Here is a 17,521-nt window from a genome sequence, read left to right as displayed (position 1 = left end):
ATTTGTTCCATCTAGCGGACTAGAAACAGTTCAATTTGTTCCGTCTAGCGGACTAGAAACAGTTCATTTTGTTCCGTCTAGCAGACTAGAAACAGTTCGATTTGTTCCGTCTAGCAGACTAGAAACAGTTCGTTTTGTTCCGTCTAGCGGACTATAAACAGTTAGTTTTGTTCCGTCTAGCGGACTAGAAACAGTTCGTTTTGTTCCATCTAGCGGACTAGAAACAGTTCATTTTGTTCCGTCTAGCAGACTAGAAACAGTTCAATTTTGTTCCGTCTAGCGGACTAGAAACAGTTCGATTTGTTCCGTCTAGCGGACTAGAAACAGTTAGTTTTGTTCCGTCTAGCGGACTAGAAACAGTTCATTTTGTTCCGTCTAGCGGACTAGAAACAGTTAGTTTTGTTCCGTCTAGCGGACTATAAACAGAACAATATAAAACAGATGAAAATCAGCAGGCTCTTCAAATGTCAAGTCATCATAACAAACATCATCACACAACTAGAGTTAAAAAAAAACCAACATATAGTGTGAAAGCGACAAACTATTTGTAAAAAAAATATATAAAAAAACCAGGCAGGGATAAAAAGCATGCCAGACATATTTGATTCGTACACAGGACTTCCCAGTACTAAATATAACAGTGGTTTTTTTGGCATATTTTCTATAGTGGTGAGAGAGAAAAAAAAATGGATTAAAATGGTTGGATCACAGAATTACAGAACGGTTCAAAATGGCCGCTTTTGAGTGCAGCTGGGGGGGGGGGGGGGGGGGGAGCAGGGACATGTTGGGTTGTTGTTGTTGTTGTTGTTGTTGTGAATCCAGTAACAGTAACATGGAGAAGGACCCGGGATAATGATGCAACCTATATAAACAACAAGAGATCCCTTTCATCAATACTCAGACAATACTCAAACTACGTAATCAACAGCATGAAAATACTCAACTCTCCTCTAGAAAGACTAAATTCTGTAGTCATCTTGAAATACTTTTTTTTTTCTTTAAAACTATACTAATACTGAGAAGAAGAAAAAAAAATGTGATTCACTTGTTTTTTTTTTGTTGTTGTTTTTGAAGGCTTGTATGCTTTTTTCCGTACATACACTATGAAAACTTCTCCTCCCTTAAATCACCTGATAATTATGGCAAATATTGTTCACAGAGACCTACTCTGATTTATAGCAGTACAGTTCTTTGTTCCCACTTCTTCATATCCTTCATTTGTAACTAACTACACTAGCGTTGTCTCTCTCTCGCTCTCTCTCTCTATATATATATAACAATTATTATACCAGTTTAAAAAAAAAAACGTTAAAAAAATCTCAAATATTTTTCGGCCACACAGAAAATACCTATTTAATTTGCAGCACTGTGATCTAGCTTCTTACAGTCATAAATACATGAAGGCCAAGAAACATAATAATAATAATAATAATAATAATAATAACAAAAACTATAAATAAAATAAATCTCGTAAGCACTGTAGGTGTTGGGTTGAAAAAATACTTGTCATGAAATCTAGTGTAAAGGAAGATGTTTGTTTTGTGTTTCTCGTTCGTCCGCCCCCCCCTCCTCCGATTCCATCTCCTCAACCACAAGGTTCACTAATATTCAATGGTTTCAATGGAGTGTCTGACTTCTTCTTCAACAACAAAAATAATAATAAATCGTTGTCTTCAATGTCTCTGTGAAGTGTCCTGCTATTCCGCAGGTGGCCACGTGGCATGGATGCTTCCTCTGAGTTCCAAATGGCACCCTATTCCCTATTTAGTGCACTACTTTTAACCAGGGCCCTAGTCCCTATATAGTGCACTACTTTTAACCAGGGCCCTATTCCCTATATAGTGCACTACTTTAGACCAGAGCCCTATTCCCTATATAGGGCACTACTTTAGACCAGAGCCCTATTCCCTATATAGTGCACTACTTTAGACCAGAGCCCTATTCCCTATTTAGGGCACTACTTTAGACCAGAGCCCTATTCCCTATATAGTGCACTACTTTAGACCAGAGCCCTATTCCCTATATAGTGCACTACTTTTAACCAGAGCCCTATTCCCTATTTAGTGCACTACTATAGACCAGAGCCCTATTCCCTATTTAGTGCACTACTTTAGACCAGGGCCCTATTCCCTATATAGTGCACTACTTTAGACCAGGGCCCTATTCCCTATATAGTACACTACTATAGACCAGAGCCCTATTCCCTATAGCCTTGACCAGGGCCCTATTCCATATATAGTGCACTACTTTACCAGAGCCCTATTCCCTATATAGTGCACTACTATAGACCAGAGCCCTATTCCCTATATAGTGCACTACTATAGACCAGAGCCCTATTCCCTATATAGTGCACTACTTTAGACCAGAGCCCTATTCCCTATATAGGACACTACTTTAGACCAGGGCCCTATTCCCTATATAGTGCACTACTATAGACCAGAGCCCTATTCCCTATATAGTGCACTACTTTAGACCAGGGCTCTGATATCAAATTGACATGCCTTTGAAACTTCCTCCTATGGGTCCTTTATTAAAAGTTCTACGCTATATAGGGAATAGAGTGCCATTTGGGGCGCATCCTTGAACTGCGCCCCCAGGTGGGCTGGGGTGGTACTACTAGAGCTCAGACGTTGCTCTGGGCCTGGCTCTGTGTCTGAGACTGCGGCATGACCAGAGTCTTCTGCTGCAGTAGCATAGACGGTCCAGCAGGGGGCACTGTGTGTGTGGCAGCGGCGGTGCCGGAGGGTTTGATCCAGGGCAGGGAGAGCAGGGACACTCCGGTGGTGGTGGCGGTGGCTGTCATGGTAACCTGGATCATCTGGTCTCTTTGGATCAGACGAATCACAGCCTTGAGACGCTCCAGGGAGGACTGGGTGTCCCTCTGTCGACCAATCAGACGCTCCCGCGCGTCCATCACCTTCTGCTGGGACAGAGACACAAGAACATAAACATGTGTAAGGACTTCTGGGTAGTTAGTAGTAGTTAGTAGTAGTTAGTAGTTAGTAGTAGTAGTAGTTATAGTAGTAGTAGTAGTAGTAGTAGTAGTAGTATACTTCACTGTTGAGCTCCTTCTGGCTAGTTAGTAGTAGTAGTAGTAGTAGTAGTAGTAGTAGTAGTAGTAGTAGTAGTAGTAGTAGTAGTAGTATACTTCACTGTTGAGCTCCTTCTGGCTAGTTAGTAGTAGTAGTAGTTAGTAGTGGTAGTAGTTAGTAGTAGTAGTAGTAGTAGTTAGTAGTAGTAGTAGTTAGTAGTAGTAGTAGTATACTTCACTGTTGAGCTCCTTCTGGCTAGTTAGTAGTAGTAGTAGTAGTAGTAGTAGTAGTAGTATACTTCACTGTTGAGCTCATTCTGGCTAGTTAGTAGTTAGTAGTAGTAGTAGTTAGTAGTAGTTAGTAGTAGTAGTTAGTAGTAGTAGTAGATATACTGTTGAGCTCATTCTGGCTAGTTAGTAGTAGTTAGTAGTAGTAGTAGTAGTAGTTAGTAGTAGTAGTAGTAGTAGTAGTAGTAGTAGTAGTAGTAGTAGTTAGTAGTAGTTAGTAGTAGTATACTTCACTGTTGAGCTCCTTCTGGCTAGTAGTAGTAGTAGTAGTAGTAGTAGTAGTAGTAGTAGTAGTGTGAGTTAGTAGTGAGTAGTAGTAGTAGTAGTAGTATACTTCACTGTTGAGCTCATTCTGGCTAGTTAGTAGTAGTGTAGTAGTAGTAGTAGTTAGTAGTAGTTAGTAGTAGTAGTTAGTAGTAGTAGTAGTATACTTCACTGTTGAGCTCCTTCTGGCTAGTTAGTAGTAGTAGTAGTAGTAGTAGTAGTAGTAGTAGTAGTAGTAGTAGTAGTAGTAGTTAGTAGTAGTAGTATACTTCACTGTTGAGCTCCTTCTGGCTAGTTAGTAGTAGTAGTAGTAGTAGTAGTAGTAGTAGTGTAGTAGTAGTGTAGTAGTATACTTCACTGTTGAGCTCCTTCTGGCTAGTTAGTAGTAGTAGTAGTAGTAGTAGTAGTAGTAGTAGTAGTAGTAGTAGTTAGTAGTTAGTAGTAGTTAGTAGTAGTAGTATACTTCACTGTTGAGCTCCTGATCTCAATGGAAATCACTGTGTTTGTAACACAATAATCAGAGAGGAAGAGGCGAAGCGAGAGGATCCACTCCCCCCCCGTCAAAAATCTGTCCACGCGGGAATACAGCGATAAGCAGACCACCTGCCTTCCCACCTTTGGGTCAACGCCTCCCATTGATAAGGTGGAGACAAATCTCAACATTAAATGCAGGATCTCTGTCTGTAATTCAATCAAACTTGCAGTGTGGTAAAACCACATTCTAAGTATGAGAGAGGACCTAGTCTAGGGTACATATTGCGCATTTGTTAGTGTTGGGTCAGGGGGTCAGAGGGTCATACCGTGAGGGACTTGCTGATTGGTTGGTCCTGCTGTACTGTGTTGTGAGTGGGTCAGAGTTCAGAGGTCATACCGTGAGGGACTTGCTGATTGGTTGGTCCTGCTGTACTGTGTTGTGAGTGGGTCAGAGTTCAGAGGTCATACCGTGAGGGACTTGCTGATAGGTTGGTCCTGCTGTACTGTGTTGTGAGTGGGACAGAGTTCAGAGGTCATACCGTGAGGGACTTGCTGATTGGTTGGTCCTGCTGTACTGTGTTGTGAGTGGGTCAGAGTTCAGAGGTCATACCGTGAGGGACTTGCTGATTGGTTGGTCCTGCTGTACTGTGTTGTGAGTGGGTCAGAGTTCAGAGGGTCATACCGTGAGGGACTTGCTGATTGGTTGGTCCTGCTGTACTGTGTTGTGAGTGGGACAGAGTTCAGAGGTCATACCGTGAGGGACTTGCTGAGTTGTTGGTCCTGCTCCTCCAGGTGAGCACACTCCTTCTTCAGCTCTACATTCCTCCTGAGCAAACTCCTCTTCTCCCCCTCTCTCACTAAACACACAATACACCTAGCATTAACACAGCATCACACACACACACAGCAACACAACATAACACACAGCATACACACACACACACACACACACACACACACACACACACACACACACACACACACACACACACACACACAATACACCTAGCATTAACACAGCATACACACACACACACACAACACACACACACACACACACACACAACACGATTACACACACACACACACACACACACAATACACCTAGCATTAACACAGCATACACACACACACACACACACAATACACCTAGCATTAACACAGCATAACACACACACACACACACACACACAATACACCTAGTATTAACACAGCATAACACACACACACACACACACACACACACACACACAAATAGTACAAACAACACAGCGATAACACACACACTGCAGGCCCATCTGCCACATGCCAGCTAAGTAAAGGAGTCCCTTCTCACCCGTCTTGTGTGTAACATAGGACTGGACGAAGTTCTGTGGCCACGACATATTCCCTTTGTTTAGAACCTTCAGGACGAAGGAAAATACAAGTTTATAAAATGGAGGACAATGGAAACAGTTACCTTCCCTTCATATACTACATTCAGTAGTGCTGTTATAGTCAGTAGATATCATTCAGTAGTGTTGTTATAGTCAGATATCATCAGTAGTGTTGTTATAGTCAGATATCATCAGTAGTGTTGTTATAGTCAGTAGATATCATTCAGTAGTGTTGTTATAGTCAGATATCATCAGTAGTGTTGTTATAGTCAGATATCATCAGTAGTGTTGTTATAGTCAGTAGATATCATTCAGTAGTGTTGTTATAGTCAGATATCATTCAGTAGTGTTGTTATAGTCGAGATATCATTCAGTAGTGTTGTTATAGTCAGATATCATTCAGTAGTGTTGTTATAGTCAGTAGATATCATTCAGTAGTGTTGTTATAGTCAGTAGATATCATTCAGTAGTGTTGTTATAGTCAGTAGATATCATTCAGTAGTGTTGTTATAGTCAGTAGATATCATTCAGTAGTGTTGTTATAGTCGAGATATCATTCAGTAGTGTTGTTATAGTCAGTAGATATCATTCAGTAGTGTTGTTATAGTCGTAGATATCATTCAGTAGTGTTGTATAGTCAGTAGATATCATTCAGTAGTGTTGTTATAGTCAGTAGATATCATTCAGTAGTGTTGTTATAGTCAGTAGATATCATTCAGTAGTGTTGTTATAGTCAGTAGATATCATTCAGTAGTGTTGTTATAGTCAGATATCATTCAGTAGTGTTGTTATAGTCAGTAGATATCATTCAGTAGTGTTGTTATAGTCGTAGATATCATTCAGTAGTGTTGTTATAGTCAGTAGATATCATTCAGTAGTGTTGTTATAGTCAGTAGATATCATTCAGTAGTGTTGTTATAGTCAGTAGATATCATTCAGTAGTGTTGTTATAGTCAGTAGATATCATTCAGTAGTGTTGTTATAGTCAGTAGATATCATTCAGTAGTGTTGTTATAGTCAGTAGATATCATTCAGTAGTGTTGTTATAGTCAGTAGATATCATTCAGTAGTGTTGTTATAGTCAGTAGATATCATTCAGTAGTGTTGTTATAGTCAGTAGATATCATTCAGTAGTGTTGTTATAGTCAGTAGATATCATTCAGTAGTGTTGTTATAGTCAGTAGATATCATTCAGTAGTGTTGTTATAGTCAGTAGATATCATTCAGTAGTGTTGTTATAGTCAGTAGATATCATTCAGTAGTGTTGTTATAGTCAGTAGATATCATTCAGTAGTGTTGTTATAGTCAGTAGATATCATTCAGTAGTGTTGTTATAGTCAGTAGATATCATTCAGTAGTGTTGTTATAGTCAGTAGATATCATTCAGTAGTGTTGTTATAGTCAGTAGATATCATTCAGTAGTGTTGTTATAGTCGTAGATATCATTCAGTAGTGTTGTTATAGTCAGTAGATATCATTCAGTAGTGTTGTTATAGTCAGATATCATCAGTAGTGTTGTATAGTCAGTAGATATCATTCAGTAGTGTTGTTATAGTCAGTAGATATCATTCAGTAGTGTTGTTATAGTCGTAGATATCATTCAGTAGTGTTGTTATAGTCAGTAGATATCATTCAGTAGTGTTGTTATAGTCAGTAGATATCATTCAGTAGTGTTGTTATAGTCAGTAGATATCATTCAGTAGTGTTGTTATAGTCAGTAGATATCATTCAGTAGTGTTGTAATAGTCAGATATCATTCAGTAGTGTTGTTATAGTCAGTAGATATCATTCAGTAGTGTTGTTATAGTCAGTAGATATCATTCAGTAGTGTTGTTATAGTCAGTAGATATCATTCAGTAGTGTTGTTATAGTCAGTAGATATCATTCAGTAGTGTTGTTATAGTCTAGATATCATTCAGTAGTGTTGTTATAGTCAGTAGATATCATTCAGTAGTGTTGTTATAGTCAGTAGATATCGCTGTAGCATTACAAAGTATCCGTTCTAACCCAACCAGATGTATTTCCCCTCTCTAGCTTCTCACCTTCTTCTGACACTTGGTGCAGACCCACACCCCCCGGGGCGGTGTTCTGAGAGGTGGGTGCAGGCAGTCAGGGTGGTAGGCTCTGGGGCAGTTATGGCACAGCTGCAGCTCTCCTTCCTCCTTACACACAGAGCAGTGGTCGTCATGCTCCAGCTCTTCCTGTCAGACGGACACACAGTCAGACGGTCAGTACCTCAGGACACGCAGCTGTTAGTGCTTCTTATTCCACCTGCCATTCAATACCACGGTCATGTCAAGTCCAAACAACATCCACTTTTTGAATGATTGATTGATTTGATCCAGTGACACAATGGATATCTCTCATCTCTCTGATTACATCGTCTCTCTGATTACATCATCCCCTCATCTCTCTGATTACATCATCTCTCTGATTACATCATCTCCTCATCTCTCTGATTACATCATCTCTCTGATTACATCATCCCCTCATCTCTCTGATTACATCATCTCTCTGATTACATCATCCCCTCATCTCTCTGATTACATCATCTCTCTGATTACATCATCCCCTCATCTCTCTGATTACATCATCTCTCTGATTACATCGTCCCCTCATCTCTGATTACATCGTCCCCTCATCTCACTGATTACATCATCCATCATCTCTCTGATTACATCATCCCCTCATCTCCCTGATTACATCGTCCCCTCATATCTCTGATTACATCATCCATTATCTCCCTGATTACATCATCCCCTCATCTCTCTGATTACATCAACTCTCTGATTACATCATCTCTCTGATTACATCGTCCCCTCATCTCTCTGATTACATCATCCCCTCATCTCTCTGATTACATCATCTCTCTGATTACATCATCTCTCTGATTACATCATCTCTCTGATTACATCGTCCCCTCATCTCTCTGATTACATCATCTCTCTGATTACATCATCCCCTCATCTCTCTGATTACATCATCTCTCTGATTACATCATCTCTCTGATTACATCATCTCTCTGATTACATCGTTCCCTCATCTCTCTGATTACATCATCTCTCTGATTACATCGTCCCCTCATCTCTCTGATTACATCATCTCTCTGATTACATCATCCCCTCATCTCTCTGATTACATCATCTCTCTGATTACATCATCTCTCTGATTCCCTCATCTCTCTGATTACATCATCTCTCTGATTACATCATCCCCTCATCTCTCTGATTACATCATCTCTCTGATTACATCATCCCCTCATCTCTCTGATTACATCATCTCTCTGATTACATCATCTCTCTGATTACATCATCTCTCTGATTCCCTCATCTCTCTGATTACATCATCTCTCTGATTACATCATCTCTCTGATTACATCGTCCCCTCATCTCTCTGATTACATCGTCCCCTCATCTCTCTGATTACATCATCTCTCTGATTACATCATCTCTCTGATTACATCGTTCCCTCATCTCTCTGATTCCCTCATCTCTCTGATTACATCATCTCTCTGATTACATCATCTCTCTGATTACATCATCTCTCTGATTACATCATCCCCTCATCTCTCTGATTACATCGTCCCCTCATCTCTGATTACATCATCCCCTCATCTCTCTGATTACATCATCTCTCTGATTACATCATCCCCTCATCTCTCTGATTACATCGTCCCCTCATCTCTGATTACATCATCCCCTCATCTCTGATTACATCATCCCCTCATCTCTCTGATTACATCATCTCTCTGATTACATCATCTCTCTGATTACATCGTTCCCTCATCTCTCTGATTACATCATCCCCTCATCTCTCTGATTACATCATCTCTCTGATTACATCATCTCTCTGATTACATCGTCCCCTCATCTCTCTCATTACATCGTCCCCTCATCTCTGATTACATCATCCCCTCATCTCTCTGATTACATCATCTCTCTGATTACATCATCCCCTCATCTCTCTGATTACATCATCTCTCTGATTACATCATCTCTCTGATTACATCATCTCTCTGATTACATCATCTCTCTGATTACATCATCCCCTCATCTCACTGATTACATCATCCATCATCTCTCTGATTATCTGTCAAATGTCTGCTGGAAATACTACTCCAGAGGCAGGAAGGAGAATATCTATATAAATTTGCTAAATTTGCTACACCACTATCTACAGTATACAACACCACTATCTACAGTATAGCACATTACAACACCACTATCTACAGTATACAACACCACTATCTACAGTATACAACACCACTATCTACAGTATACCACACTACCACACCACTATCTACAGTATACCACACTACAACACCACTATCTACAGTATACAACACCACTATCTACAGTATACCACACTACAACACCACTATCTACAGTATACCACATTACAACACCACTATCTACAGTATACAACACCACTATCTACAGTATACAACACCACTATCTACAGTATACCACACTACAACACCACTATCTACAGTATACAACACCACTATCTACAGTATACCACACTACAACACCACTATCTACAGTATACAACACCACTATCTACAATATACCACACTACAACACCACTATCTACAGTATACAACACCACTATCTACAGTATACCACACTACAACACCACTATCTACAGTATACCACACCACTATCTACAGTATACCACACTACAACACCACTATCTACAGTATACAACACCACTATCTACAGTATACCACATTACAACACCACTATCTACAGTATACCACATTACAACACCACTATCTACAGTATACCACACTACAACACCACTATCTACAGTATACAACACTACTATCTACAATATACAACACCACAACACCACTATCTACAGTATACCACACTACAACACCACAACACCACTATCTACAATATACCACACCACTATCTACAGTATACCACACTACAACACCACTATCTACAGTATACCACACTACAACACCACTATCTACAGTATACCACACCACTATCTACAGTATACAACACTACTATCTACAATATACAACACTACAACACCACTATCTACAGTATACCACACTACAACACCACTATCTACAGTATACCACACTACAACACCACTATGTACAGTATACCACACTACAACACCACTATCTACAGTATACCACACTACAACACCACTATCTACAGTATACAACACCACTATCTACAGTATACCACACTACAACACCACTATCTACAGTATACCACACTACAACACCACTATCTACAGTATACAACACTACAACACCACTATCTACAGTATACAACACCACTATCTACAGTATACCACACTACCACACCACTATCTACAGTATACCACACTACAACACTACTATCTACAGTATACAACACCACTATCTACAGTATACCACACTACAACTCCACTATCTACAGTATACAACACTACAACACCACTATCTACAGTATACCACTATCTACAGTATACAACACTACAACACCACTATCTACAGTATACCACACTACAACACCACTATCTACAGTATACAACACTACAACACCACTATCTACAGTATACCACTATCTACAGTATACAACACTACAACACCACTATCTACAGTATACCACACTACAACACCACTATCTACAGTATACAACACTACAACACCACTATCTACAATATACCACACTACAACACCACTATCTACAGTATACAACACCACTATCTACAGTATACCACACTACAACACCACTATCTACAGTATACAACACCACTATCTACAGTATACCACACCACTATCTACAATATACCACACTACAACACCACTATCTACAGTATACCACACTACAACACCACTATCTACAGTATACCACTATCTACAGTATACAACACCACTATCTACAGTATACAACACTACAACACCACTATCTACAGTATACAACACTACAACACCACTATCTACAGTATACAACACCACTATCTACAGTATACAACACTACAACACCACTATCTACAGTATACAACACTACAACACCACTATCTACAGTATACCACACTACAACACCACTATCTACAGTATACCACACTACAACACCACTATCTACAGTATACAACACTACAACACCACTATCTACAGTATACATCACTACAACACCACTATCTACAGTATACAACACCACTATCTACAGTATACCACACTACAACACCACTATCTACAGTATACAACACCACTATCTACAGTATACAACACCACTATCTACAGTATACCACACTACAACACCACTATCTACAGTATACCACACTACAACACCACTATCTACAGTATACATCACTACAACACCACTATCTACAGTATACCACATTACAACACCACTATCTACAGTATACCACACCACTATCTACAGTATACCACACCACTATCTACAGTATACCACACTACAACACCACTATCTACAGTATACCACACTACAACACCACTATCTACAGTATACCACACTACAACACACTACAACACCACTATCTACAGTATACCACATTACAACACCACTATCTACAGTATACCACACTACAACACCACTATCTACAGTGTACCACACTACAACACCACTATCTACAGTATACAACACCACTATCTACAGTATACCACACCACTATCTACAGTATACAACACCACTATCTACAGTATACCATACCACTATCTACAGTATACAACACTACAACACCACTATCTACAGTATACAACACCACTATCTACAGTATACAACACCACTATCTACAGTATACCACACTACAACACCACTATCTACAGTATACAACACCACTATCTACAGTATACCACACTACAACACCACTATCTACAGTATACAACACCACTATCTACAGTATACCACACTACAACACCACTATCTACAGTATACAACACCACTATCTACAGTATACCACACTACAACACCACTATCTACAGTATACCACACTACAACACCACAATCTACAGTATACCACACTACAACACCACTATCTACAGTATACCACACTACAACACCACTATCTACAGTATACCACACTACAACACCACTATCTACAGTATACCACACTACAACACCACTATCTACAGTATACAACACTACCACACCACTATCTACAGTATACAACACCACTATCTACAGTATACCACACTACAACACCACTATCTACAGTATACCACACTACAACACCACTATCTACAGTATACAACACCACTATCTACAGTATACCACACTACAACACCACTATCTACAGTATACCACACTACAACACCACTATCTACAGTATACCACACTACAACACCACTATCTACAGTATACCACACTACAACACCACTATCTACAGTATACCACATTACAACACCACTATCTACAATATACCACACTACAACACCACTATCTACAGTATACCACACCACTATCTACAGTATACAACACCACTATCTACAGTATACCATACCACTATCTACAGTATACAACACCACTATCTACAGTATACAACACTACAACACCACTATCTACAGTATACAACACTACAACACCACTATCTACAGTATACAACACCACTATCTACAGTATACCACACTACAACACCACAATCTACAGTATACCACACTACAACACCACTATCTACAGTATACCACACTACAACACCACTATCTACAGTATACCACACTACAACACCACTATCTACAGTATACCACACTACAACACCACTATCTACAGTATACAACACCACTATCTACAGTATACCACACCACTATCTACAGTATACCACACTACAACACCACTATCTACAGTATACCACATTACAACACCACTATCTACAGTATACCACACTACAACACCACTATCTACAGTATACAACACCACTATCTACAGTATACAACACCACTATCTACAGTATACCACACTACCACACCACTATCTACAGTATACCACACTACAACACCACTATCTACAGTATACAACACCACTATCTACAGTATACCACACTACAACACCACTATCTACAGTATACCACATTACAACACCACTATCTACAGTATACAACACCACTATCTACAGTATACCACACTACAACACCACTATCTACAGTATACAACACCACTATCTACAGTATACAACACTACAACACCACTATCTACAGTATACAACACTACAACACCACTATCTACAGTATACATCACTACAACACCACCATCTACAGTCCTAGCTGTAATCACGTCATGCTCCAGTACGTACCTTCCATCTGTAGTCCCCAGTGGCTTGCGTGCGTAACACAGGAAGCAGATAACAGGTTAGTCGCTGACAACAGGTGAAGACATATGGGGGTTGAGCAGCGGTTTGGGCCAGAGAGGGGGAGGGGTGCGGCAGCAGTAGGGTTTTAGACCGGGAAACATTAAGCAACAGACCTGCAACATCTCTGTTCTGGGGAACGCAGCTCAGGTCAACACAGTCCATGCTCTAGTCTAGTAGGATGCAGTGTAATTACAGTCCATGCTCTAGTCTAGTAGGATGCAGTGTAATTACAGTCCATGCTCTAGTCTAGTAGGATACAGTGTAAATTACAGTCCATGCTCTAGTCTAGTAGGATACAGTGTAATTACAGTCCATGCTCTAGTCTAGTACAATACAGTGTAATTACAGTCCATGCTCTAGTCTAGTACAATACAGTGTAATTACAGTCCAGGCTCTAGTCTAGTACAATACAGTGTAATTACAGTCCATGCTCTAGTCTAGTAGGATACAGTGTAATTACAGTCCATGCTCTAGTCTAGTAGGATACAGTGTAATTACAGTCCATGCTCTAGTCTAGTAGGATACAGTGTAATTACAGTCCATGCTCTAGTCTAGTAGGATACAGTGTAATTACAGTCCATGCTCTAGTCTAGTACAATACAGTGTAATTACAGTCCATGCTCTAGTCTAGTAGGATGCAGTGTAATTACAGTCCATGCTCTAGTCTAGTAGGATACAGTGTAATTACAGTCCATGCTCTAGTCTAGTAGGATGCAGTGTAATTACAGTCCATGCTCTAGTCTAGTAGGATACAGTGTAATTACAGTCCATGCTCTAGTCTAGTAGGATGCAGTGTAATTACAGTCCATGCTCTAGTCTAGTACAATACAGTGTAATTACAGTCCATGCTCTAGTCTAGAAGGATACAGTGTAATTACAGTCCATGCTCTAGTCTAGTACAATACAGTGTAATTACAGTCCATGCTCTAGTCTAGAAGGATGCAGTGTAATTGAGTCCTGTCTAGTTGTGTTGATGGGGGAGTATAAATGTGCTTTACCAGTCCTGTCTAGTTGTGTTGATGGGTCAGTATAAATGTGTTTTACCAGTCCTGTCTAGTTGTGTTGATGGGTCAGTATAAATGTGTTTTACCAGTCCTGTCTAGTTGTGTTGATGGGGGTTGCATAAATGTGTTTTACCAGTCCTGTCTAGTTGTGTTGATGGGGAAGTATAAATGTGTTTTACCAGTCCTGTCTAGTTGTGTTGATGGGTCAGTATAAATGTGTTTTACCAGTCCTGGCTAGATGTGTTGATGGGGGTTGCATAAATGTGTTTTACCAGTCCTGTCTAGTTCTGTTGATGGGAAAGTATAAATGTGTTTTACCAGTCCTGTCTAGTTGTGTTGATGGGTCAGTATAAATGTGTTTTACCAGTCCTGTCTAGTTGTGTTGATGGGGGATGTATAAATGTGTTTTACCAGTCCTGTCTAGTTGTGTTGATGGGTCAGTATATATGTGTTTTACCAGTCCTGTCTAGTTGTGTTGATGGGGAAGTATAATTGTGTTTTACCAGTCCTGTCTAGATGTGTTGATGGGTCAGTATAAATGTGTTTTACCAGTCCTGTCTAGTTGTCTTGATGGGTCAGTATAAATGTTTTACCAGTCCTGTCTAGTTGTGTTGATGGGGGACGTATAAATGTGCTTTACCAGTCCTGTCTAGTTGTGTTGATGGGGGACGTATAAATGTGCTTTACCAGTCCTGTCTAGTTGTGTTGATGGGGAAGTATAAATGTGTTTTACCAGTCCTGTCTAGTTGTGTTGATGGGGGACGTATAAATGTGCTTTACCAGTCCTGTCTAGTTGTGGTGGGTGACGTATAAATGTGCTTTACCAGTCCTGTCTAGTTGTGTTGATGGGTCAGTATAAATGTGTTTTACCAGTCCTGTCTAGTTGTGTTGATGGGGAAGTATAAATGTGTTTTACCAGTCCTGTCTAGTTGTGTTGATGGGTCCGTATAAATGTATTTTACCAGTCCTGTCTAGGTGTGTTGATGGGGAAGTATAAATGTGTTTTACCAGTCCTGTCTAGTTGTGTTGATGGGTCAGTATATAAATGTGTTTTACCAGTCCTGTCTAGTTGTGTTGATGGGGGAAGTATAAATGTGTTTTACCAGTCCTGTCTAGTTGTGTTGATGGGGGAAGTATAAATGTGTTTTACCAGTCCTGTCTAGTTGTGTTGATGGGTCAGTATAAATGTGTTTTACCAGTCCTGTCTAGTTGTGTTGATGGGTCAGTATAAATGTGTTTTACCAGTCCTGTCTAGTTGTGTTGATGGGTCAGTATAAATGTGTTTTACCAGTCCTGTCTAGTTGTGTTCATGGGGGAGTATGAATGTGTTTTACCAGTCCTGTCTAGTTGTGTGGGTGACGTATAAATGTGCTTTACCAGTCCTGTCTAGTTGTGTTGATGGGTCAGTATAAATGTGTTTTACCAGTCCTGTCTAGTTGTGTTGATGGGTCAGTATAAATGTGTTTTACCAGTCCTGTCTCGTTGTGTTGATGGGGGAGTATAAATGTGTTTTACCAGTCCTGTCTAGTTGTGTTGATGGGTCAGTATAAATGTGTTTTACCAGTCCTGTCTAGTTGTGTTGATGGGGGAAGTATAAATGTGTTTTACCAGTCCTGTCTAGTTGTGTTGATGGGTCAGTATAAATGTGTTTTACCAGTCCTGTCTAGTTGTTTTGATGGGGAAGTATAAATGTGTTTTACAAGTCCTGTCTAGATGTGTTGATGGGGAAGTATAAATGTGTTTTACCAGTCCTGTCTAGTTGTGTTGATGGGTCAGTATATAAATGTGTTTTACCAGTCCTGTCTGGTTGTGTTGATGGGTCAGTATAAATGTGTTTTACCAGTCCTGTCTAGTTGTGTTAATGGGGAAGTATAAATGTGTTTTACCAGTCCTGTCTAGTTGCGTTGATGGGTCAGTATATAAATGTGCTTTACCAGTCCTGTCTAGTTGTGTTGATGGGTCAGTATATAAATGTGTTTTACCAGTCCTGTCTAGTTGTGTTGATGGGTCAGTATATAAATGTGTTTTACCAGTCCTGTCTAGTTGTGTTGATGGGTCAGTATATAAATGTGTTTTACCAGTCCTGTCTAGTTGTGTTGATGGGTCAGTATATAAATGTGTTTTACCAGTCCTGTCTAGTTGTGTTGATGGGTCAGTATATAAATGGGTTTTACCAGTCCTGTCTAGTTGTGTTGATGGGTCAGTATATAAATGGGTTTTACCTCTCACAGATAGGAAGAGTGGGTTGTCCAGGTAATTTGATGCAAGGCGTTTACGCTGGAAGGTAGGAAGTGAGGAGAGAGACAGAGAAAATGTTTACTTCCTTCACCTCTAACACAAACAGGAATTCTGAGAAGACACGTTTTTAGCTCTGCAAAATCGACTCTCAACAGCATTTACTGAATTCTTCCAAGTTACGCGGAAAATAACTTTAGTAGAATCACTGTAGCACACGTTTTGGGCAGTGTTACTGAACATCATGTACGACGTTATGTGGAAAGCACAAGGCACCAGCTCCAACAGACATGAAACAAAGTGCAGCTAAACATCACTTAACCCATCAGGGACTAAGGCCATCAGGGACTAAGGCCATCAGAGACTAAGGCCATCAGGGACTAAGGCCATCAGGGACTAAGGCCTGTCTAAACTGAACCATCAGAGACTAAGGCCATCAGGGACTAAGGCCATCAGGGACTAAGGCCATCAGGGACTAAGGCCATCAGGGACTAAGGCCATCAGGGACTAAGGCCATCAGAGACTAAGGCCATCAGG

The 17,521-nt window shown here is 40.1% G+C and overlaps 1 protein-coding gene across 1 annotated transcript in view; it reads right to left on the bottom strand.

The window, feature by feature from the left end:
- Positions 1–2,363: 2,363 nt before the first annotated feature.
- The window catches only part of LOC106596918 (PHD finger protein 21B), an 84,194-nt gene continuing 69,036 nt past the window's right edge, over positions 2,364–17,521 (bottom strand). The window contains exons 7-12 of the mRNA XM_045722539.1: positions 16,972–17,026; positions 13,689–13,711; positions 7,476–7,634; positions 5,394–5,460; positions 4,811–4,914; positions 2,364–2,920 (exon numbers count right to left, since the gene is read on the bottom strand). Of these exons, the coding sequence (XP_045578495.1) occupies positions 2,624–2,920; positions 4,811–4,914; positions 5,394–5,460; positions 7,476–7,634; positions 13,689–13,711; positions 16,972–17,026 (705 nt within the window). The 3' untranslated portion in view covers positions 2,364–2,623. The remainder of the gene's footprint in view (positions 2,921–4,810; positions 4,915–5,393; positions 5,461–7,475; positions 7,635–13,688; positions 13,712–16,971; positions 17,027–17,521) is intronic.

This window comes from Salmo salar, chromosome ssa07 (assembly GCF_905237065.1).
Source record: "Salmo salar chromosome ssa07, Ssal_v3.1, whole genome shotgun sequence".
NCBI lineage: Eukaryota > Metazoa > Chordata > Actinopteri > Salmoniformes > Salmonidae > Salmo > Salmo salar.
This window is presented reverse-complemented; position numbering and strand designations above follow the sequence as displayed.